A 25,554-nucleotide genomic window follows, 5' to 3' on the forward strand; every position below is an offset into this window, starting at 1 on the left:
ACATCTTCATATTTTAAACATGAGAGGTTTCAGTTTTAAATTTCATTTTTACAGATTGATAAGCTCACAGATAATGATGATGCTTTTGTGATAGCATGGTTTCAATATCTATTAACAAAAAGAAATTGTGCTATTAAAAAAACATGTTGATCATATGCAAAAAGAGTTTCAAATCACTTTTTTTTTTATTCACAAGAACTACTCTTACCAAGTGGTCAAAGAAAAAAAAAAAAAACGCCACCAAAAGTAATACATAGGCCATAAATATGCACAAGCAAAGCAGGAAAGTATGCATCAACTTTTCTTGGCTTCACAACCTTTTCCCTGCACTCCTAACCACGGAATATGCTCTTGCCTGACTACCTTGCTTATACAGATCTCACACAGTAAATTACCTTTAGGTGAAGGTTCCTTTTATTAATTTTTTATTATCTTTGTTAACTTATTGGATAGAGACAGCTGGACACTGAGAAGGAAGTGGATGAAAGATCCAGAGAGACATCTGCCAACACTGGTTCACCTCTCTTAAGCTTTCCTCCTCCAGGCGGGGACCAAGGGTAGAACATTGTAACATGTGTGCTCAACCAGGTGCACCACCACCTGGCCACTAGGTGAAGGTTTCTAAGACAAGTTGAGTCTATAAAACAACAACTCTACCCTTTGAAACTAAAATTGGGAACAAAAGTCGTAGAACCAAAGAGCCTCCATTTACTACCTACCCACAACTTTAGTTATTTCCAGATGCTAAAATTGATTCATTTCCATGAGGTCCTTATTTCATTCTACCACAAGTTACAACAAAGCACTTTCTCTTAAACTATTGGTCAAAAGCAACAGGCTTTGTACAGCTTAATAATGAACCATTTTATCTACTACAGCAACAAAGAAATTACTTTCCCTTAAGCCTTTAACACGTAAAACAACAGCCTTCATACAACTTAGTCATCATTCTCAAGCAGCTCTATAAACTTCATCCTTCACCTTCCTGATGTGTTACTAGATTATCTTGGTTGAATGAACACCGTGCAAAGTGAAACTTGCATTTCTCAATTACTATTTAAAAAGATCCGTGTCACCAGTTCTTCAAGACAGCCACCCGGTAAGTGATTTTTTTCGACTCTGTCTTTGAAGTGATCCTGTTTTGTATAAAATAAAATTCAGTGACTGAAAAATTACACAAAGAGAAAAATAATTTCTACTACGGCCATTCTGCTAAAGATAAGTATTTGGGCAAGTATATTTGGGCAAAAATCCAGGTATTTTCTGTATTCCTGGGATTTTTCTTTTATTATTTGAAATTGTGTTGAGGTAACCTTCTAGGTTTTAGGTTTGTAAAGCTGAAACTAGTTACAAAGGCTATCAGCCTTTCACCTCAATATTTATATTTAGTTGGAAGGAATATTCTTGAAAGGTCCTCTGCTAGGCAGAATTCTTAATAAGTCTTTGTGGTATCATGAAAATCGGACCTAGACAAAATACACATTTTCAAAAGTTTTCTTTGTTGTACTTCTTGAGGTTACCAAATATGAAGTGTTGCACAAAGATGATAGATAAGTGTATTTTCCATTGACAACTTCATTATTTCTTTTTTTTTTTTCTCAAAAATCCTTTGTCTATATGGCATGCTTTTCACTGCAACACACACGCAACTTTTTTTCAATGTTACACCACAGAATCATAAAAGTGATGGTTTACAAACCTCTAGGAATTTATTGCTTCCTAAAGGGTTTTAAAATTAGATTTGAGCTGTAATTTTTTTATTGATTTAGTAATTATTGACAAGACTGTAGTATAAGAGGGGTACGATTATACAAAATTCCCACTGCCAGAGTTCCATATCCCATCCCCTCCCTTGAAAACTTTCCTATTCTTTATTCCTCTGGGAGGATGGATCCAGGATCATTATGGGGTGCAGAACGTGGAAGGTCTGGCTCCTGTAATACTGCAGTTATTTTTATACTTATTTATGTAATAATATGTATTACTATATTTATTCACTTGCAGTTGCCTAGTGAATAATCGCTTTGATATGTTCTTATGTATCATTTTGCTTTTCAACTTGAGTTTGCTATTACCAAAGCTATATTCTAACCATGCAATGAGTATGAAAAAATCCTAAAAAAAAAAAAAAAAAAAAAAAAAAAATCCTTATAATCAAAAAGTCAGATGGCATCATTTCTTACATCAATAATGAAGTGTCTTATACTGTAAATTAAATTTCAACAACAGATGAAAACAACTTAATAGATTTAATTTTAAATTAAAACAATTTGATAAGTCAAATTAACCTCACTCTAGTGCCTACAAGTTTTCTCAGGAGGTAAATGTTTCACACAGACTACTATTTCAAAAGTTCTCTTCAAGTTCTTTTCAATATATACATATACAAATGTATATATTGAAATTTCTAAACCCATGTTCTGTAAATGATACAACATTATGTTTTTATTTTTATGGTAGGTAGATTTATATTAGCTATTAACAAGTAAAGATATTAACACAAATAAAATTGTAACTGGGCTTTACAAATTGCTATGATCTTAACCTAGTAGTATAGCTAATAATCCTTAGATTGTTATATGATTTACACATTTTCAGAAATGCTAAGAAATTTTCTTGTGAATTAAAAAAAAATAGTTCCATGGTGTCAATGAATGGTTTAGTATTTCATGATGAACCAGAATATTTGGAGGGTGTTTTCACTTACAATTAGATTCTTTGTTCTTCCTGGATTTTTTTTTAATTTAATTTTTATTTATAAGAAGGAAACATTGACTAAACCATAGAATGAGAGGGGTACAACTTCATACAATTCCCACCACCAGAACTCTGTATCCCATCCCCACCCCTGATAGCTTTCCTATTCTTTAACCCTCTGGGAGTATGGACCCAAGGTCATTGTGGGTTGCAGAAGGTTGAAGGTCTGGCTTCTGTAATTGCTTCCCCGCTGAACATGGGCGTTGACAGGTAGATCCATACACCCAGCCTGTCTCTCTCTTTCCCTAGTGGGGAAGGCCTCTGGGGAAGCAGAGCTCCAGGACACATTGGCGGGGTTGTCTGTCCAGGGAAGCCTGGTCAGCATCATGCTAGCATCTGGAACCTGGTGGCTGAAAAGAGAGTTAACATACAAAGCCAAACAAATTGTTGACCAATCATGGACCTAAATGCTGGAATAGTACAGATGAAGATTTGGGGTGGTCTCTGTTTTGTAGGTAGCTAGTAGGCATATTTTAGTTATATCCCAAAGGGCCTGTAATTATACTAGTGGTTTTTTTGCTTGTTTGCTTTTTTGCCTGAGCCTGAAATCTGATATGCAGGTGGATTTTATTTATTGTCTGGGGTGGTGATGTCATGGCTGGCAGAAGGACCAAAAAGGTGGATCAGGGAAGAGAGTAGCTCCCAAATATGGGAAAGGGGTATAAATATTGTTGACTGTAAACCCTATCGATTTGATGTGATCTTGGGCCCATATTCAGCTTAGGAGCCTGTGTGAGCTCTGCATCCCTCTTAATCTGAGCTCACATTCTGTGGTCATGAGTAGGAACATTCCAAGCTGCCCCAATATCGACCCATCTTCCTCAGGTGTAGCATACAGTATGTTGTCCATCCTCCTTTCAGATGGACATTGTTGATCCAAGTTGAGGGCAAGGTCCTATGGGGGCCCAAAAAGGGCATTGTGTTGTTCCTGATAGGAATGACCGATACGAATGGAGAGAGGAATTTATTTGAGGTCTAGGCCCATCATGTCTATTTGGGAATCTCAGGACTCCCCAAATAGGGCCCCAGCTGATGGGGTGGTCTGATAGCGACTAAAGAGTTATCATTAAAGTATACCAGTTTTTTGCCCTTATTCAGCTTTTGCAGTCTTCACTTTGATGAAGTTAGCTTTGGAGTGAGTGAGAGAACTGTAATAGGAAGTAGGTGGGGAGGGTATCTAAGTCTAAGTAGACACTATTTTATTATGAACTTGATACTGACTCACCACAGACTATTATGTATTTTTGCTTTCAAGTATATATTTTGCCCTAAATTATGGATACACGTGCCTGGAATTTTTTTTTTTTTAAGTCTCCGTTCATTGCATCTAGAAGCAACTTGAACTACATGGCAAGCTTTGAAACTTGTTAGAAACAACACAGAAAGAGCTTGATTGGCTTCAAATTTTGATAAGAATTCATTTTCAAAATTCGTTATAAATCTACAAAGTAGTTTCAAAGACAAGTGACTTTTTCAAAATGACTTATACATGAAGAATTTATTGTTAAAATATTTATATAATTTATTCAAAATCCTACTTGAAAATTCCTTTTGAAAGCTTTACTAGAGTAATCCACACTCTTTTAAAAACATTGTACTCATTTGTTTAGTGATTAAAGACACAGTGATACTGAGGTGAGGAGAGAACACCTGCAGCGCTGCTTCACTACCACTTGTTTATGAAGCTTTCCCTGTGCAGGTGGGGACTGGAGGCTTAAACCCTGGTCCTTGTGCATTGTGATATGTGTACTCAACCAGGTATGCTATGTCACTTCCTGGCCCCACCAATTCACTTTATTTTTGGCTTCCAGGGTTATCTCTGGGGCTTGGTGCCTGCACCATGAATCCACTGCTTCTGGAGGCCGTTTTTTCCCTTTTGTTGCCCTTGTTGTTTTTATCATTGTTATGGTTATTATTGTTGTTATCATTGATGATGTTGTTGTTGGACAGGACAGAGAGAAATGGAGAGAGAAAGGGAAGACAGGCAGAGGGGTGGAGGGAGGAAAGATAGACACCTACAGATCTGCTTCACCACTTGTGAAGTGACCCCCCTACAGGTGGGGAGCCTGGAGCTCCAACTGGGATCCTTAAGCTGGTTCATGTGCTTAGCGCCAAGTGCCTTTAACCTGTTGCGTCACTACCTGACCCCCCCAACCTTTAAAAAAAAAAAATCAACCCTTATCTAATTTAGATTTTGCAAAATAGGAAGCTTGCCTTTTTTCTTTTCTACTTGTTCTTTTTCTCCGTCTTCCTTTTCCTTCTCCTCTCCTCCTTCTCCTCCTCCTCCTTTTCCTTCTCCTTTTCCTCTCCTCCTTCTCTTCTATTTGCCTCCTTTTGTCACTCAGAGCTGCTGGGGTCTTGTGAAGGAGTCTCAGATTTTCCAAATAGTGTGAGAGATTGAGAGACAGAGCTGTATGGAGAGGCACAGAGAGAAGGAGAGACAATACAACACTGCTCCACCATTTGTAAAGTTTCCCCTTTGCATGGTGCTCTCTTGAGGTGGCTGTGGCCTCAAAGCATGGTACATCATGCACTCTACTAGGTGAGCTACCTCCTGGACCCAAGGCAAGAAACTTGAATTCAGTCCTTCTTAGAACCAATATCCTCTGAAGGTTATTGCCTTTTTTTTTTTTTATGGTGGTACAGGGGATTGAACCTGTGGCTTCAAAGCCTTAGGCATGTGAGTTTGCATAACCATTATGCTATCTACCCCAGCCTGATTATTGCCTATTTTTTTATGCAAGGAAATCCTAATCTTCTACTTAAAACTTCAGGTAAAATCATAGAATAGCATGGTGACAGGAAAACCAGATCATTTAAGAGAGAAATAAGAACAGATAAGTTTTAGCAAAGCACACATATAGAAATATACAATTATATCTTTAATGCAGATACATGTTTGCTATCACAGTCCTAGCATATAATTTATACAGGCTGAAAAGCAAGCAGGCTGCTGTAAAGCAGAGTTGATTGGGCTTCATGAACCAAACCAATTATCTCCCATGCTTTTCCATTGCTATGACATAGAGTTGCTGCTTTTCTGGATTTGAATATGCCCCAGAGATTTCAAATGGAGAAAAGCATGATTAACTCTTCACCACCAAATATTATATTTTAAGAGAAATGCTATGTTACAAAGAGGGTGAAATTCACAAGAAGCATTACTCTGAGCTTTAAAAGATACATTGCTCAGATAAGGAGAACTTATTTACTGATATCTGAACATGGAGCCTCCCAGACTACATTTAGGTTGAGGCCCAAAGGGATTTGGCTTACATTTAGTTTCTCATATTTAGATGATACTGGAAGAGGTTTACTCTGGGCATATTGAGAAAAATTGACCTGTAACTCTATAATTTCCTATTTTAAAACATCTCTAAGGGAAGTCTCTGTTTTAAAATTTGTGTGTGGTGGCAGTAGATCAAGTTGTCTTATTTTAGAATATCTTAATCCAACTGAGTATTTGTGTCTAATTCCTAAAAGCAACCCTGTAGTGGAATTCCAATTTTTTGTATTATACACCTAGTAATAAAAGGCATTTCTCTTTTAAATTTTTTAATTTTTTAAAAAATGTCTTTATTGGAGGATTAGTGGTTAATGGTTTGCAGTCAACAGTAAAATACAGTCATTTGTACATGCATAAAATTTCCCCATAACAATTCAACCCTCACCCTCACTAGGTACTCCTCTGCCATCATACCATCATGTTCTAGGGCCTGAACCCCCCCACCCCCACCACCACCACCCAACCCAGAGTCTTACTTTAGTGGAATACACCATAATTTTTTTAATAGTGACTATTGTTTCACAAAATTAGGGCCCAGGCAGTGGTACACTCCATTAAGCACACAAAGGACTGAGTTCAAGGACCCAGCTTTGAGCCCCTTCTCCCCACCTGCAGGTGTTCACTTTATGAGAAGTGAAGCAGGTCTGCATGAATATATCTTTCTCTTCCTCTGTCTATCTCCCCACCCTCTCTCAATTTCTCTCTATCCCATTTAACAAAAAAAAAGAAACTAGCCACCTACCAGAAGCAGCAAGGAGGAACTTTATTAACATTAACAGGCTACAGAAAGAGCTTGAGTTGTTATGAATTCTGCGCTTCAAACAAAGGGACTGTACAAGCTTGTATAGGGGGTGCAGGCTGAGAGCAGAAAGTGTCATTACTAAAGCAGAGGCTGCAAGGTTAAGGGGGTGGGCCTTGCACACATTGTTCAGGGTCTGTTGCCTCAGTGACTGTTATGGTTACTTTTATCTTTTCCTGCAAAGCTGTGTCTGATAAAGTTTAGCCTCAGGATGTAGAAGCATCAGCATAAAATACATCACTGGGGGTTAGGGGCAGTACCTTTCTTTCTCAAGGTACTCCTGTTATCTGGGGCTTCTCTCCAGTTCTTCCAGTTTGGTTAGTTAACTCTTTGCTTTGACATTCTCTTTTCTACTTCACTGACACTGAGCCCTAGCAATTACCCTGGCGGCAATTTAAAAAAAAAATTACAAAATTATAAGATAATTTTGGTACAAAATTGTGATACAATTCCACACCTCTCCCACCACCAGAGTTCTGTCCCCATTCTCTCCACTGGAAACTGTATTAAGTCTCCCATGACCACAGGTATGGGTTGACTATTGTTTCTATAGCTATCTATTTCTTCCCCTATGGTCCTACCTTCTCTTCCTTTCTAAGTCACAACTACTGCTGTTGAGTGTCCTTCCTTCCTCCCCCCCTCACCCCACCCCCACTAAGTCCTGATGGAATTGGAGTTCAAAGCCCTCTGGTCATCTTCCTCCCCTAACATTTACCCCTCTGAGAATATGGACCAAAATTCTTTTTGGGTTGCCGAAGATGGGAGATCTGGCTTCTATAATTGCTTCTCTGATTGACATGGGCTTTGACCAATTGATCCATACCCCCAGCATGTTTCTGTCTTTCCCTAGTGTGGTAGGGGTCTGGAGAGGTGAGGTTCTGCGACACACTGGTGTGGTCACCTGCCCTGGGAGTTCAGGATGAAATCATAGTAGCATCTGCAACTCAGTGGCTGAAATGCATTAAGATATAATATTTAATGAAGATAAAATATTTAATGAACAGGAACCATAAAGTAGGAATAGAGGAGAAGGGAATAGGGATTTTAGGGTGACTAGAAGCTAAGAACTCTATTTTTTGTGTGGATAACAGTTCTAGGAAAACATGTCATTTGAAGATGCATTTGTCCCAACATCTGAAACTCTTCACTGACAACCCTCAAAACTCCTGACTGGAATTTCTAGGTTGATTTTAATGGCTAGACAGACTTTCATGCCTGAGGCTCAGAGGACCAGGTTAAATCCTTAGCACCACGATAGCCAGAGTGCAGTGTAAGTAAAGCAAAATATTAGTTTTAGTACTAATACTTCTGTCATTTTTTGAGTTTTTATAAATGAGAAGCTTCCAAAAATATGTACTTTTAGTTTTTTTAAAAAGGGAAGCAGAGTTTTAATTAATAGAGCCCTAGTGGAATTCTTCAGCCTTATTTCTATTGTTGAAATTCAGTGTTTAGTCAAAAAGAAAAAGAAAAAATGTTTAGTTTGATACAGAGAATACTGATTTCATTTAGAATTGTATAAGTTAGTGGTCTGGGAGATGAAGTCGTGGATGAAGTATTGGGCTCTCAAGTATTAGGTCCCGAGTTCATTCCCAGGCAGCACATGTACCAGAGTGATATCTGGTTCTTTCTCTCTCTCCTCTTATCTTTCTCATTAATAAATAAATAAAATCTTTTTAAAAAAAAAAAAAGAATTGCATAAGTTAGAAGTGAGCATGATAATTTAGCACATTTCCATGATATATTTTTAAAAGGTCAAAACATGGCATAGAATTATGAAGCAAGCAACCTACCTTTCCTGGGCAGACCTCACCAATGTGTCCTAAAACCCCACCTCCCCAGGAAGGGGAAAGGGCTAGACAGGCTGGGGGTATGGATCAACCTGTCAACACCCATGTCCAGTGCAGAAGCAATTACAGAAGCCAGACCTTCCCCCTTCTGTACCCCCTAGAGGTCTTGGGTCTATAGTCCTAAAGGGATAAAGAATAGGGAAGCTTCCAGTGAAAGGGATGAGATATGGAACTCTGGTGGTGGGAATTGTATGAATTGCACTGCTTTTATGCCACAATCTTGTCGAACATTATTAAATCATAAATAATAGTAATAATAATAATAAAGAAGTTGAAAAAGAAGAAAACACAAAGCAGAACTTACACTGGGTTTGGTGTATTGCACCAGAGTAAAAGACTCTGGGGTGGGGGCTAGAGTCCAAGTCTTGGAACATGATAGCAGAAGAGGACCTAGAGGAAGTGGAATGTGGAAAAATGAGAAATATTACACATGTACAAACTACTGTATTTTACTGTTGATTGTAAATCATTAATCCTCCAATAAAGAAAAAAAAAGAAAAAAGAATTGTGAAGCAAGTAGTTCAGGATTATTCTACTGACTTGGGAAGAACTGTACTCATTCTCTCCAGATCTAATGCTGTGCTTAGAAGCATCCCACAAACAGCATTCCTATAATTAAACTATTTTTGCATTTATATCCTTAAAAATGAGCCAAAATAATATTTTGTCTCCAGAATATGTTGACTATCAACATTCCATCTCTTAGGAGAAAAGTGTATTGATTACTCAGTCAGTATAATATTCACTTTAATGTTTAAAACATAGTATATGACTTTGGGGATAATACTTCATTATTTTAACTTGTAGGCAGGGGAAACAACAGTTTTGTTCAGAGTAACTTGAACAAATATTGATTTTTATCAGCATAAAGAAAATTAAATGTTTTCAAGGACTTATAATTACCCTCCAGAGGGAGATATAGTTCAAAGGACATTTTCAGAGAAGTAAACAAAAGAGGCTCCAGGGAATAGTCGTGTTTCAACATTTCCAGAGTTTCACTAGCACATTTTATCTCACATAGTGAGTTGAATGTATGAAGCTCAAGGGTATTTTCCTTATAATAATTTTTTGGCTCTGATTCTTAACTTGAGGATATTCAGTTAAAGCTCTCAGGAGTTTAAAGGTAAGTTAAATTTGACTGCCTTTCTACCAAGAATATTTTCTATGGGATTTTGTAGTCTTAATGCTAACATCAATTATTAAACTTCTACCCAATTTGACTAAAATATAAAAAATATTAAAATATAGTGATGTGATTAGTTGATCTCTAGTGTACAGTTTTTAATAACCAAATATTGGCCAAACAGATATTCCAAAAGTTGCAAAATGCCAATGTCCATGTCCAGCAGAGAAGCAATTATAGAGTCAGACCTTTCACATTCTTCAACTCAAAAAGAATTTTGGTCCATATTCTCAGAGGGGTAAATATTAGGGAAAGGTGACCAGAGAGCTCTGAACTCCAATTCCATCAGGACCTGGAGAGAGAAGAAGGGAAAGAAAGAAAAGGAAGGACACTCAACAGTAGTAGGTGTGACTTAGAAAGGCAGAGAAGGCAGGACCATAGGAAACAATGGGCAGATATATATAAATATGGATAGATAAATAGTTATACAAATAATATCTGTGATCATGGGAGAGCTATTGCAGTTTCCAATGGAGGGCATAGAAACAGAACTCTGATGATGGCAAGGGTGAGGAATTATATACTCTCTTATAATTTGGTAAATCAATAGTAAATCACTAATAAAAATTTATTATCCAGCATTCATACATAAAAAGGTTAAAATGTATAATTTGATTTTTAAAGTAAATCCAAATAAAAATGTATACAATTCATTAAAATATGGGACTATAAGTTGAAAAGAAATATTGGGCATGGACTAGAAACACAATAATATGTACTCTGGAAGTAGCTATGTGTGATTATGTATGTGTATATACTTATGAAAGAGTGTGCATATTTTAAGTAAAAATCCTTGATTAATGGGCCTGTATTCTACTACTGCTTCCCAGGATTGATAATCAAAATTATAGTAGTAAAATAAAATTATCTAATCTTTGATTACTCCACTTATATCAAGTAATCCTGTTACTACACACTAAATATTAGGTAAAAAGGAAGCAAATAGTGAAGATCATGGAAGTTCAAAGTTAAAACTCTTTAAACTTTACCCTTTGGGTTACCAGTTGTTATGATCAAGTATGAGGACATTGTCAGGTGATAGGAAAAAACTGATTTGGGGAACTAATTAGTTCTATGGGAACTAATTTTAAAATTATAATTGCCATAATATGGAGTAGATGATGAGTATAATTCGAGACAGACCTTTGGACAGTAATAATAGTAATAATATTAATAATGGCTACCATTTATTATGCACCCATTTTATGGAGCACCTTATTACAATCAGTTACTTCACAAGTAAGTCATTACTCTCATTTTAAGATTAGAAAGTTTAATAATTTAGGTTTATGATTTGTCCAATGTCACATTGATAGTAAATGGCAAATTTAGCACATGAACCCTGATTCTAGAAACCTACCAATTCTAACCACTAAGGTATTTTGTAAAAAGAATTTGTTTTTTCCAGGAATATTTGAAAAATAAAAGTGACCAAATTTGTAAATCAACTGGATTTGGAAGGTCAAAGAGAAAGTAAATGATTTAAAATCTCTGATTCAGACTTCCTTACAAACAGGAAATTCAGGACAATCTCTATTTCAGTGGTAAATAAGATGGATAAGTTAATTTTGTAGTTACTGAATTTGAGTTGGCAGAGTAAAAAGGGCATAGGGGGATGGATGATAGTATTTGAATATATATATATATATATATATATATATATATATATATATATATATATATATATATATATATACAACTTAAAACAGAAAATGAAATTTAAAACCTACCTCCTGAAATCATCAGCTCACAGCTGGTTGATATTTTGCTGTTACTAACATTTTTAATCAGTGATTAAACAATATTATAAAATTAAAATTACAAAGCTAGATAAACTCCACACCACATCTCCTACCATTGTTCTCTTAAGTCTTAAAATAAATAAGTAAATAAATGTCTTAGAGATCTTTAGGCATTTTTTTCCCCCAAGTTCATGTGCTCCTCACAGCCTATGAAAGTATAAAAATAATTGAAGCAGCTGTGGAATCTTAAAGAAAAATAACATTCCTGGCCTAAATATATAAAAATTGATTTTACCTTTTGTAGACTGTCACTGGTAATTTTTCAACAACTACCATTCTAGTCTATAATTGAAGAAGAGAATTTAGGTCACCGTGACTTTTTAAAAAATATTTATTTATTTCCTTTTTGTTGTCCTGGTTGTTTTTTATTGTTGTTGTAGTTATTACTGTTGTTGATGTCATCATTGTTGGATAGGACAGAGAGAAATGAAGAGAGGAGGTCAAGACAGAGAGGGGGAGAGAAAGATAGACACCTGAAGACCTGCTTCATAGCCTGTAAAGGGACTCCCCTGCAGGTGGGGAGCCAGGGGCTCAACCTGGATGTTCATGTAGGTCCTTGCCCTTTGCACCAAGTGCTCTTAGCCAGCTATGCTACCGCCGACTCCCTAGGTCACCTTGATTTTACAGTTAAGAAGAGCAAATAGTTTTAGGGTTTGTTCAAATGTCTGCTGCAATAAATTCACAAGGATGTGGTAAAAACATTTTCGCATACTTCCAAAATCTGGTGCATTATTACATATTCCAGAAATATTTTTTTGAGGAAGTACTGTATAAACCAGTACACAAATACAAAAGGTTGGTATCACTTTATATATAAACAGCAGATAGCATGTATTAAATAAATTATAAAAATTAATAAAGCAAGATCTTGCTTATTATTATTATTTTCTTTGCCTCCAGAGTTATCACTGGGGCTCTGTGCCTGCACTACAAATCCACTGCTCCTGGAGGCCATCATTTTTCCATTGCTGTTGCTATTACTGCTGTTGCTGCAGCTGTTGTTGTTGGATAGGACAGAGAGAAATGGAGAGATAAGGGGAAGACAGAGAGTGAGAGAGAAAGACACCTGCAGGCTGGCTTCACCTCTTGTGAAGCAACCCCCCTGCAGGTGAGGAGTCAGGGGCTCAAATTCATATCGTTGAGCTGGTCCTTGTGCTTCACACCATGTGTTGTTTCTCCTCCTCCTCCTCCTCCTCCTCCTCCTCCTCCTCCTTCTTCTTCTTCTTCTTCTTCTTCTTCTTCTTCTTCTAATATAGGCTTGTACAGTACCGTCATTGGATGCTTCCAGATCTACAGCAATAAAATGTGTTCTTATTAATTTAATAAAATGTTAATTTGTTTTAAGATTTGTTTGACACCATTAAAACAACACCTTTTAGCATTGTCTGCTTTGTTTAAAGCCTAGTCTCTTCTAAGACAATGGACAATAAGCCGGATGTGCTCAGGCGGGAGCTGGTGGATGTTGAGGGCATCCCCCTCTTCTGGGGCACGGCTAAGGAGTGGTCGCAGGTGCAATCATTTGAGACCCGACCAGATGACCTTCTGATTTCCACCTACCCCAAATCTGGTAACATCTTTATATTTATTTGTTTTACCCAATTACTTATTAATCCCTAGGAATAACTGATCAAACTGAACTGAACTGCAAATCACTAAGCAAAGGTGCTTGTACTGTATATAAACAATGGAATACTACACAGCTACTGGAAATGATGACATACTCTCCTTTGTTTCAACATGGGGGGAACTGGCGGAAATCATGTGGATTGAGATCAGCTAGAAGGAGAAGGATGAGTATCACATGATCTCACTCACAGATGGATCCAAGAAAAAGCAAAAATCAATACAGGGTGGATCCTCAAAGGACTATATCCTAGCACAGCAGCTTCAGGGACTTGAAGTGGAAAGGGAGGGTTACTAAGGCAAGTTTGGGGGCATAAGATGATTATTTGGTTGAGGGTGAAATATATTGATATCTGTTTTGGGGAAATATGCCTTTGTGACAAGAAAAATCCTATAAATTAACATTTCCTTAGTGAAGTGTTACTTGAATTGGACACAAAATGAAAGAAAAGAAAACTGGAAATATTACCTTAGAAAGCCATCACTAGATGTTTGAAAACTTCAGCATTCTTTTCAGTTTATAGATTTAAAAAAAAAGCCAAACTTAAAAATGATTAAGAGGAATTGTGGGAGATAGTATAATGACTATGCAGAAAGATTTTCACACCTGACACTCGGAGATGCCGGATTCAGTCCCTAGCACCACCACAAACAAGAGCTGATTAGCACTCTGGTAATATAATCACAATAAGTATTACTGTTAGAATAATCATAATAAAATAAACTATTATTATTATTTATTTTTATAAACACTGTGGCAGCTATTGTCACTTCTTTTTTTTCAAACTAGATAAATTCCTCCCTATTGTGAGGAATCCATAACTGAATGAATGCAAATTCAAAAAAAAAGATTGTTATCTTGTCATTTTGAAGTTCAAATAACATTATTATAAATGCATATATATAAATTATCTGACTTTATTAGAACATATGTTAAATAAAGTTAGTTGTACCCCTGCTACATATTTTGTTTGAATACTATATTTTTAACACATATTTTGAAAAATACTAATACTGGAAACATATTTATGACTATATTTAGATTTTTTTGATATATCTACAAACAAGTATCTATTAAGATAATGTTTGGGAAGTTGGGCGGTAGCGCAGTGGGTTAAGCAAGGACCAGCGTAAGGATCCTGGTTCCAGCCCTCAGCTCCCCACCTGCAGGGGAGTCCCTTCACAGGCGATGAAGCAGGTCTTCAGGTGTCTATCTTTCTCTCCCCCTGTCTGTCTTCCCCTCCTCTCTCCATTTCTCTCTGTCCTATCTAACAACAACAACAACTACTACTACAACAATGAAAAACATCAAGGGCAACAAAAAGGGAAAAGAATGTTTGGAAGGAATCCTACAAATCCAGCAGCTTATGAAGAGGTACAGCAGTTGAGCACAGGGCAAGCAACTCTTAGATCTTGAGTTCTGGCCTGACACCACACATATGTCAGAGTAATAATCTAATTCTCTTTCCTTTTTATTAATAAATAAATACTTTTTTTATGAGCTGGACTTCACACATGCACAATATCATAGCTTCTAGGCAAGGCTGCCTTCTTATTTAGCTAGAGAGACAGAGAGAGGAAGAAGTGCCACAGCTTCAGAACTGCCCCCACTGCCAGGGCATTTCCATATGGTGCTGGCATTCAAACCTGGGAAGATCACATGCTAAGGCAGGCACACTACCCAGAGAAATAGTCCTGCTATGCCAGTAAGACTTTTTCAAAAAGCAGTTTATCTGTGAAGGTGCTCTTTGAAGCTGGAATTTTTTTTTCCCTAAAATCATAACGTTAGCTGACTATGCATAAATGAATATGTTCTTTGACTTCTTGTTCCCATTTAGAAACTGTTGAGAATACGTTTTGAAGTTAATGTGTCAGTGCCCTGTTAATCTTGTTTTAATACATCCAAATTAATAGTATATGGAATTTATGATGCACCATGAAAAATAAACATTTCCATTTCAAAGCATGACATAATGACAGTTCTTTCAATCATGTCCTGTTGTTTTGACTTGATAGACCACTCACTGAAAAAAAAAATTGTAAATATATTTTATTGTACCTTTGAATTTAGGTATATCTCTGTTCTTCAAAGGACCATTATTTAACCTTAAACTAGATTAAGCAATAGGATATTGAAAAACAGTATGAATTTGACTGATATTCGTGTTTAAAGGAATTGGGTACTGGGAGCCGTGTGGTAGCTCATCGGGTTAAGCACATGCAAAGTTCTAGGACCCACATAAGAATCCGTTTTGAGCCCAGGCTCCCCACCTGCAGGGGAGTCGCTTCTCAGGTGGGGAAGCAGGTCTGCAGGTGTCTATCATCCTCTCCTCTTTTCTGTCTTCCCTTTCTTTCTCCATTTCTCTCTGTCCTATCCAACAATGACAACATTAACAACACCAATAATAACTACAACAATAAAAAACTGTGTACTATAGCCCCATATTTGTGGCTTAGGAGCAATGAAGAATTTTTACTGGAGAAAGTGCCAAAAACATCACACTCTAATATTTACTATCAACCCCAAAGTGTACCCATATATAAATCAATTTTCAAAAATATTGCTGTATTTCTTAGCTTACTTTTTGTTCCACTCCAAGATTATTCTGTTTAAAGACTAGCATAAACAATAATTTTCCAGCTACGTGCTATAAATAGTGTTCTTTTTCATCAGTATCTTGAAAACCTGATTACTGTGTGTTGTAAGAAAGCAATTAGACCACATTCTAATGTGCTCTAAACACATTTCTAGAAAAAGAAAAGGTGAGATGAAACCTCCTAAAGGTCACTCTGCTCAGCCAGTCTAATTGTAATAGTCTCTGTGAATATTAGCCTAGCCACTAAAAGCATACTCACAAAGTTTTCTGTTCTGCTTCTCACCCCTCCACGGAAAATTATACATTGTTAGCTGAAGTAGTCAATCAGTTACAAGGTCTAATTATCATTTTATATCAGAAGGAAATGTAGAAATTATTATGGAGATTCACAGAAATTCATTGTTTCTCTTATCTGCTCCATAAGGAAGGATATATTACTATTGCTTGTATATTGCCTCTTTAATACTCTATGTTTTATACTGCAAATCTCTCCTGAGTATGTCATATATTACACATATATATGTGTAATATCTGACATATATGTCAGATATTACACATATATACAGTACATGTGTATGTACTTTGAATAGAGAAGGAAGTCTCCTGGGAAAAGTGAAAGTAATGGAAATAAAAGAAAACATGTTTAGTTTTGGTGTTGCTGAAATTCTCTTTACCAGATTGTCGCTCTCATATACTTTTTTTTATAAAAAGCTTAAAGTTGATTCCTCTCCCCCCAACTCCCACAGGAACGACCTGGGTCAGTGAAATACTGGATTTGATCTATAACAATGGGGACACTGAAAAATGCAAACGAGATGTAATATACAACAGGGTGACATTCATGGAGTTAATTATTCCTGGATTTGCAGATGGTATTTTCACTTCATGTTCTTTCTCACTGTAAGAGTAGATTTCCCTATCTTAACTTTGTGCTGTCTTAGGAAGACATTTTGAAAACTTAATTACCCAGAGCTTGGACAGATGAGTCGTGAGAACTTGACTGTGCCAATCTACATAAGTAGTATCTGCAAAAGACAGAAACTGATGTAGTATAATTTTAGTAGTAAAATAGGTGGAAGTCTTCACATTTAATCACTATGTGGTCTTTATAGAGCAAATACAGAACTAAGTCTCCAGTCATGCCTACTGCCTGTTAGATGAAGGGATTCTAAAACCTTTGATTTTACTTTCCTTTTGTTGTAAAAGAAAAGGAGGGAAATAATGAATAAATGAATGAAAAAGTGTACATTTTGACTTGACTGACTGCTGCTTTTTGACTTATCAAAATCTTACAGTTGAAGTGTTTATGGATATATATGAAGATAACGAAACTTGTTATTTATACGCAGTAGACAGTTTGGCCAATGAGAATTTATCATTTTTACCTCATTGTAAATTTTAGAAGCCTTTGGAGTCCAACAAACAACCATATTATCATTTGATGTCACTTTATAGAGTTCGTGATCAGTAGATTTTGGGTTATATGTTAAGAAGCTTCATGATTACACATTTAAATCACCTTAAATTTTGTGGTTGTAGGTGTTAAGGAGTTGGAAAGCAAGCCATCTCCTCGATTAGTGAAAACACACCTACCTGTTCAGCTTCTCCCTTCCTCGTTCTGGAAGAATAATTGTAAGGTAAGAAAAATAATTTCACGTTTATGTTGTAATTTATTTTACTAACATGAAGAATTAATATAGGGAATTTCAACCTCTAAATTAATAATTAAAGAAACATAATGTGGATCCTGTATGCCATGGACCGAAATATCACCAGTGAATACCAGTCTTGTAGATAGGGATTACTGTTAGTATCCAAGTTCTGAGAATCTGTTAGATTGTCCATCTTCTAAAATGCCTGCCATTCAGTCTAAATCCGTCCACAAACTGCATACTTTGAAATCATGCATATTTGAATAATGCCTGCTAAGAAGATAGTACAGTGTCAGATCACAAGACTTGTATGCTAGGGGCTCTAGGTCTAGGTTCAGTTCCTGCCACCTTATATACCAAAGTTGAGTAATAGCTCTGATCTCCCTCTCTTAAAGTGAAAGTAAGTATCAGTGAGTCTTTAACCATAGTCCCTAAGTCTCTACTTCATGAATTCAGCACAACTGTCACTTAAAACTATAGATTTATAAAAATGCATAAAATACATTTATAAAAATGCAGAAAAATGTTTCTTTTTCATAACTATCTTAATTGAAGAATAACAATATGGAAGTGAATATATCCTAGATATATTTTTAATTTCCACAAAGTTATCATAAAGATCAATTACTCAATTGTATTTTTAAGTCAGAACTGAGATTAAAAAAATTGAACATTACTAGCCTTCATAAGTAATGTTTTTCTCTATGCATTTCTTAATAAAAATTTTGAAAGAATTTTTTATTTTGTGACTGGTAAACATATAACAGTTTTCTTCCTGTAGTTAGAGATTTCCATATGTTTTAAAAATCATCTTCCCCTGGGGCCATCTGGTAGTGCAGCGGGTTAAGTGTGCATGGCTCAAAGCACAAGGACCAGAGTAAGGATCCCAGTTCAAGTCCCAAACTCCCTACCTGCAAGGGGGTTGCTTCACAAAAGGTAAAGCAGGTCTGCACGTGTCTATCTTTCTCTCCCCCTCTCTATCTTCTCCTCTTCTCTCTAATTCTTTGTCCTATCCAACAACAATGACATCAATAACAACAATAACAATAACCACAACAATGATAAAACAACAAAGGTAACAAAAAAAGGGGAAAAAAATAGCCTCCAGGAGCAGTGGATTTATGGTGCAGGCACCAAGTCCCAGCAATAACCCTGGAGGCAACAACAACAAAAAAATCTTCCCACAGGGATGGTGGCACACGCAGTTGAGTACACATGTTACCATGAACAAAAACCTGAGTTCAAGCCTCCAGTCCTCCCTTGCAGGAGGGAAGCTTCATAAGCAGTGAAGCAGTGCTATAGGTGTTTGCAGGTGTCTCTCTCTCTCTCTTTCCCAATCTCTCTCTTTCTCAGTCTCTCTCTTTTTCCCCTCTCAATTTTTCTCTGTATTATCAAATAAAATTTAAAAAATGTTTAGAAAATATCCAAAATCTTTTCCCCAGGGTTGGCAAAGTCGCTTACCTAGAGTGGTACTTGCTTTGCCATGTGTATCACTCAGATTAAGCCCTGGCCTCCACCACTGTGGTGACGTCCCCTCTCTCTCTCTCTCTCTCTGTTTTTGTCTTTGAGAAAGAAAAAAAAAAAAAACTCAACCCAACAGCAAAGGAACCTCTGTGATGACCAAAAGCAACGACAAAATAAAACATCATCTTCCTAAGAGATAAAGGTGTTCTTTCTGTTTAAATCTATATCCTTTATTGTTCCAAATATCACATTTAGATCTAGATATCTATTTAATATACATTGACAATTGTATGTTGAAGGGCAGAACTGAACTTCCAGAAACCTAACATAGTATATACTATACATCAGTTGACTTACAAAATGGAGCACAACAGAAATAATTTATAATCCAGTGTAATTTTAATATGCTACTTTTTAAAAATATATTTTTAATATAATGCAATATAATATAATCCTCTCTATATCCCTTCCTTTCTTCCACACATACACACAAGCACACGTATTTTTTCTAAATAGTTGTTGCTGGTATATGAACATAAATCTCTTATTCTGGGCAGTTGTGCAGTAGTGCAGTGGGTTAAGTGCACATGGCACGAAGTGCAATGACTGGCATAAGGATCCTGGTTCAAGCCCCCAGCTCCCCACCTACAGGGGGATCGCTTCACAAGCAGTGAAGTAGGTCTGCAGGTATCTATCTTTCTCTCCCTCTCCCTGTCTTCCCCTCCTCTCTTCATTTCTCTCAGTCCTACCCAACAACAACAACAGCAATACAAACAACAATAATAATAACAACGACAACAGCAAAAAACAGAAAGGGAAAATGGCCTCCAGGAGCAGTGGATTTGTAGTGTAGGCACTGAGCCCCAGGGATAATCCCGTAGGCAAAAAAAAAAAAAAAAGTTTAAAAAAATCTCTTATTCTGAAGCTTGCCAAATTCACTTAACAAATCCAGGTTCAAATTTATAGTTCTGGTTCATATTTCTAAACAGATACTCATTCTTTGAGTACATAAAAATATTCTTATTTTATTTTTACCAACTATAATGTGTTTACTCCTTGCTTTTCTAAGTAGATAGAACCTTTAACACAATGCTGAATAAGAGTTGTGAGAGCAGAGGTCCTTGTCTTTCTCCTACTCACAGAAAATATTTTATGTATATTTCATATATATATATATATATATATATATATATATGACAAATGTATATATCTCCTTTGTCTGGCTGAGAAAGTTCTGTTTCAGCCTTATTTTGCTGACTTTTTATTAGGAAATTTTGTTGGTTTTTGTCTAATTTTTTATCTTTTTAGACAATTTTATGTCTTTTTAGATGATTTTCTAACATTTAATCTATTATTATTAATCATTGATTTTTACATACTACTATAAACTTGTATTTACTATTTATGTTAAGTTATGGTTATTAAAGTTTTATAATTTTGGATTTAATATATTTATTTATTTGATTAGATATTTGAGTAAATATATTTGAGTCTTTGATTACAAGAAATTTTTGTCTATAGTTTTAAACTTTATATTAATGTTTGTATTATTAGGATATACATTTTTTTGTAATCTATGTATTTTATTTTAATGAGAAGTAGGGAGAGAAACACCAGAGCACTGCTTAGCTGTGGTTTATGATGGTGCTGAGGACTGAACCTGAAAATTTGGAACCTCAATCATTAAAGTCTTTTTGCATAACCATTATGCTATCTTCCCCACTCTGTTTTCTAGTCATTTTTAATGTCCATGTTATATAATAGTTTATTTTACTACAAAGTCAGTGATCTTTACATAATAAAATGCCGTACAACATAGTGAGATAAACATATGCCAAAAATATACATCAGAACTGTAAGTGCCAAAACATGAAGAGAAACTCTATTGGTAAAAAAAAAATTCATAGATGAAGAAATAATTTATTAGTATCCTAAAGAAAGAACAGCAGTTTTGTCAGATGTACATAAAGAGAAAAAAATTATAATTCTACAAATGATCTAGTGTGGTTGAAAAAATCAATCTGAGGAGGTACAGATTCATCAAATATCTAGGTCTGAGAGAGTTGTTTTGTATATGCCTTTACCTTTTACCATAACAGCTTTAACAGAATGAGCAAAACAATTTTTTTTTTTTTTTGCCTTTGAGGGTTTGGTCCTTCCTTCCTCCCTTCCTTCCTTCCTTCCTTCCTTCCTTCCTTCCTTCCTTCCTTTCTCTCTGCCTTTCTTTCATACCTTCTTTTCTTACTAAGGTTATTGCTGAAACTCAGTACCTACAGGATTCCACTGTTTCCAGTGGTCATTTTTTCTTCTTCCTCTTCCTCTGCTTCCTTCTTTCTTTCCTCGCTCCCTCCAACCTTCCTTCCTTTCCTCCCTTTTTCTCTTTATTCCTACTTTCTTTTTTCTTTTCTTTTCATCTGTTGGAGGGTGAGAGGCAGAGAGAAATAGACAGAGAGAGAGAGAGAGAGAGAGAGAGAGAGAATAGAGACACCTTCAATACTGTTTTACTACTGGTAGGGTCTGGGGATTTAGGACTAGATCCTAGGTCATCATACATAGTAACCTGTGCTCTCTAGCTGGCGAGTCATGACCCACTCCTGATTATTCTTTCCAACGTGTTCTACAAAAAACTTTTCGTAGCCCCCAGCTCCCCACCTGCAGGGGAGTCTGCAGGTGTCTGTCTTCCCCTCCTTTCTCCATTTCCCTCTGTCCTATCTAACAATGACAACAATAATAACTACAACAGCAATAAAAAACAAGGGAAACAAAAGGGAAAATAAATAAAATTTTTTAAAAATTTAAAAAAAAATCTCTTTGTTCATGTTTACACATTATTTGCTTTATCATTCAAATCTTATTTTAAAACTGATAAAGGAGTAGAGATATAATTTATCATCTTAGTTCCAGAAGTGAAAATCCAGAGATTTTTTTCACTCCTATTCCAGAAACACATGACTTTGCCATTCTGACATTAGGGGATTACCTTCAGGACAGCTTTCTTTCTATACATAGAGAAGTGAAAACAGATCCAACCTAAGGAATTTAGATGATTAGAAAGCAGTTGATACATTACAATAGTCTCTTGGTTTTCAAACTGGAAGTAAATTGGAATGCTGATAGAGTAGGACAGTCTTTCAGTTTTATACTTTTGCTTCTTTTTACTAGTGGTTTTAATAAGTGATGATGACAAATATTCTAAAGTTAAAAAATAACAGTAGTTGATCTTCATTGGTAGTCACTGCAAATCTTATTATATTTGGTCTCCTGTGATTCAAAAGATGGTCTTTTCAAATGCTAAAGAGAAAGCAGAAATGAGATGTCCTTGTAAAACAGCATGTGGTTATAAAGATCCTATGTCATGAGATGCCCCAGCCAAGAGCCAGAAGAGAGAAAATAAGCATTCTGTCAAAGTAAGCAAACTCTTAAAATTTGAATAGTCACAAAGTGATGTCTGGTCCTACCTCCTTATAGATTGTCTACGTGGCAAGGAATGCTAAAGACGTGGCTGTGTCTTACTATTATTTCTATCAGATGGCAAAATTGCACCCAGATCCTGGGACCTGGGAAGAATTCCTGGATAAATTTATCACTGGGAAGGGTAGGTTCAATTTTTACTTTTTATCATTAAATTAAAATCTTATTTAATTTAATGTCTTTTTTATTGTTGTTGTAGTTATTACTGTTGTTATTCCTCGCGCCCACCTTTGCTGCAGTTTTTATGAGATGTTCATGAAATGACAGAGTGCGATCGAGAGTAACGCCAAGATAGACTGGCTGGGCTTCATGCCGGATTCTCGTATCGCCAAGCTGCACATTAAGCTCACGCGAGGCCGAGGCATGGTGTAGATGGAAAACAGATGATACCGTTTTTGCAGTGCTAGGGATTAGTCGCCATTTTTTACAGTAATCAGATATCAGAGACATGTCTTTCGTGAGTGTTTCCTCGAGGATGTCGAACTTCTTGGATGCCTGAGTTGCACAGCAGATGTCATCGGCGTAGATGAACTTCCTTGAAGAAGTTTCTGGGAGGTCATTGATGTAAATATTAAATAGCGTAGGAGCCAGAACAGAGCCCTGGGGGAGGCCACTTGAGACAAGTCTCCATCTGCTAGACTTGTCACCCAGATGCACCCGGAATCTTCTGTTTTGGAGAAGAACATCTCATAAAAACTCACGAACATCTCATAAAAACTGCAGCAAAGGTGGGTGCGAGGAATAACATCATTGCAAGACTGGCCAGCTCCTCATGGGGCGCGAGCGCTTCCACACTACGATCATCATCTCTGGCATTATGCTATTCCACTGCAGAATACTGTGCCCCAGTATGGTTCCGTAGCCCCCATGTCCACTTGGTCGATTCCAAATTATATTCCTCCATGAGGATCATTTCTGGAACCATCCGTTCCACTCCGGTTCCATGGCTGCCAGTTCTTAGAAACATCGCCCCACCAGATATTCGTCGGGATGCGGCATCATCTAAGTTCATTTCCCACGTCTACTCTCGACCGGACCTGCCAATATACGCGGATATCTTAGCCCACCCTGTCCAACGTTTGACGTCTCGTCACCCAATCTGGTCCCCTACGCCTACACTGAACTTCTCTGTTCCAGACTCTTGGAAACAGAGTTGGCAGTCAGCTGAGGTAAAGAACAAACACCTCGTCACAGACCCCTGCAAGCGTCAACCCGCCTTTGACCTAGCACGTTATGATTGGGCCCTCCTCAATCGCTTTCGAACAGGCCATGGCCGGTGCGCCGCTATGTTCCATCGCTGGGGAGCCAGAGACGACCCGAACTGCCCCTGCGGCTACAGACAGACTATGACCCACATAGTCAACGACTGCCACCTCTCCAGATTCAAAGGAGGTCTCGAAACTTTACATCAGGCTCAACCTGACGCTGTTGACTGGCTACGGAAGAAGGGCAAACGCTAGAAGAAGAAGAAACTGTTGTTATTCTTGGTCTCTTCTCTCTCCTGCAACGCACAACCCGACACACTGCTTCCTCCTCAGCCCTTATTAACCTTTCCTCCTAGTGTTTTTATTTTCCCCTTTCTCTCCTTCCTATAAACTTGAGTACCACTTATTGTCTGCATTACTCAGTATCTACCATCTTTTGGAGTTTTGGTTTTATATATTTGCTAGGGCTGCTAATAGAACTACCTTAGACTGAGTCGCTTAACTATAATTTATTTTGCCTGGGGCCGGGCGGAAGTGCACCAGGTTAAGCACACATAGCACAAAGCCCAAGGACTGGTTCAAGAATCTCAGTTCGAGGCCCCAGGGGGGTCACTTCATAAGTGGTGTAGCAGGTCTACAGGAGTCTATTCCCCTACCCTTTCTCTGTCTTCGCCTCCTCTCTCAATTTCTCTCTGTACTATCCAACAATGACAGCAGTAATGACACCAACAATAATAACAGCAGCAACAACAGCAACAATGGAAAAAAGATGGGTCTTCAAGGGCAGTGGATTCATAGTGCAGGCACAGAGCCCCAGCGATAACTCTGGAGGCAAAATAAATATATTATGGAGTGTAGGAGTATAGAACCAAAGCATCTTCAGAATTTATTATTATTATTGTTATTGTTATTTTATCAGAGTACTATTCAGGTCTGACTTATGGTGGTGCCAGGGTTGAAGCTAGGCCTCAAAGCATCAGGCATTTAAGATCTTTGCCTAAGCACTATGCTATCTCGCTGACCCAAGAGCTGATTTCTCAGACATTTTTTTTTGAGAATTTTAGGTAATCATATACCCCATGTGTTTTTACATGTTCTTCTTCTGTGTGTATGTCAGTGTTGTTATTTCTTCTTAGAAAGTGACCAGCCATTTGGTATTAAATCCCATTCTAAAGACTTAGATTTTTGTTTTCTTTTCTTTTTTTGAGGAGGTTAATACTTTATAATGCAATCACTGACATATGCATACAATTTCATTATGTAATAAACCCTCCAGATTTTCTTCCTGTGTTCCCTCACTCTCCCTCCCCAGAGTCCTTTGCTTTGGTGCAATACACCATGTCCAGTCCATGTTTCACTTTGTGCTCTGCCACCCTGTCCATACTTTATTAAATTTTGCTAATAAGTGAGATCATTTGATATTTGTCCTTCTCTTTTTGGCTTATTTCACTCAATATGATATCTTAGAGTTTTATCCAAGAGGATGCAAAGGAGACAACCTCATCATTTTTAACAGCTGAGTAGTATTCCATCATGTATATATACCACATGTTTTTAGCCACTCATTTGATGTTGGGCATCTAGGTTGCTTCTAGGTTCTGGAAATTACAAACTTTGTCTCTATGAACATAGGTGTACATAGATCTCTTTGGATAAATGTTTCTTTTTCCTTTGGGTAAGTCCCCAGAGGAAGAAATGCTGGGTTGTAGGGTAAGTTCATTCCTAATGTCCCACTTAAGTCTCCAAAATGCTTTCCACAATGGTTGGACCATTTGGCACTCCCACCAGCAGTAAGAGTAAGGAAGTGTCCCTTTTTCACCACATGCTTTCCAACATTTGTCATTTCTGTCCTTTCAGATGTATGGCAT

The 25,554-nt window shown here is 36.9% G+C and overlaps 1 protein-coding gene across 1 annotated transcript in view; it reads left to right on the top strand.

Annotated features, from left to right (window-relative positions):
• The first annotated feature begins 1,017 nt into the window (after positions 1-1,017).
• The window catches only part of LOC103113920 (sulfotransferase 1 family member D1-like), a 37,186-nt gene continuing 12,649 nt past the window's right edge, over positions 1,018-25,554 (top strand). The window contains exons 1-5 of the mRNA XM_007523526.3: positions 1,018-1,099; positions 13,075-13,241; positions 16,641-16,766; positions 17,434-17,531; positions 22,479-22,605. Coding sequence (XP_007523588.2) covers positions 13,094-13,241; positions 16,641-16,766; positions 17,434-17,531; positions 22,479-22,605 — 499 coding nt within the window. The 5' untranslated portion in view covers positions 1,018-1,099; positions 13,075-13,093. The remainder of the gene's footprint in view (positions 1,100-13,074; positions 13,242-16,640; positions 16,767-17,433; positions 17,532-22,478; positions 22,606-25,554) is intronic.

The sequence above is a fragment of the Erinaceus europaeus genome, chromosome 3 (assembly GCF_950295315.1).
Source record: "Erinaceus europaeus chromosome 3, mEriEur2.1, whole genome shotgun sequence".
Lineage (NCBI taxonomy): Eukaryota > Metazoa > Chordata > Mammalia > Eulipotyphla > Erinaceidae > Erinaceus > Erinaceus europaeus.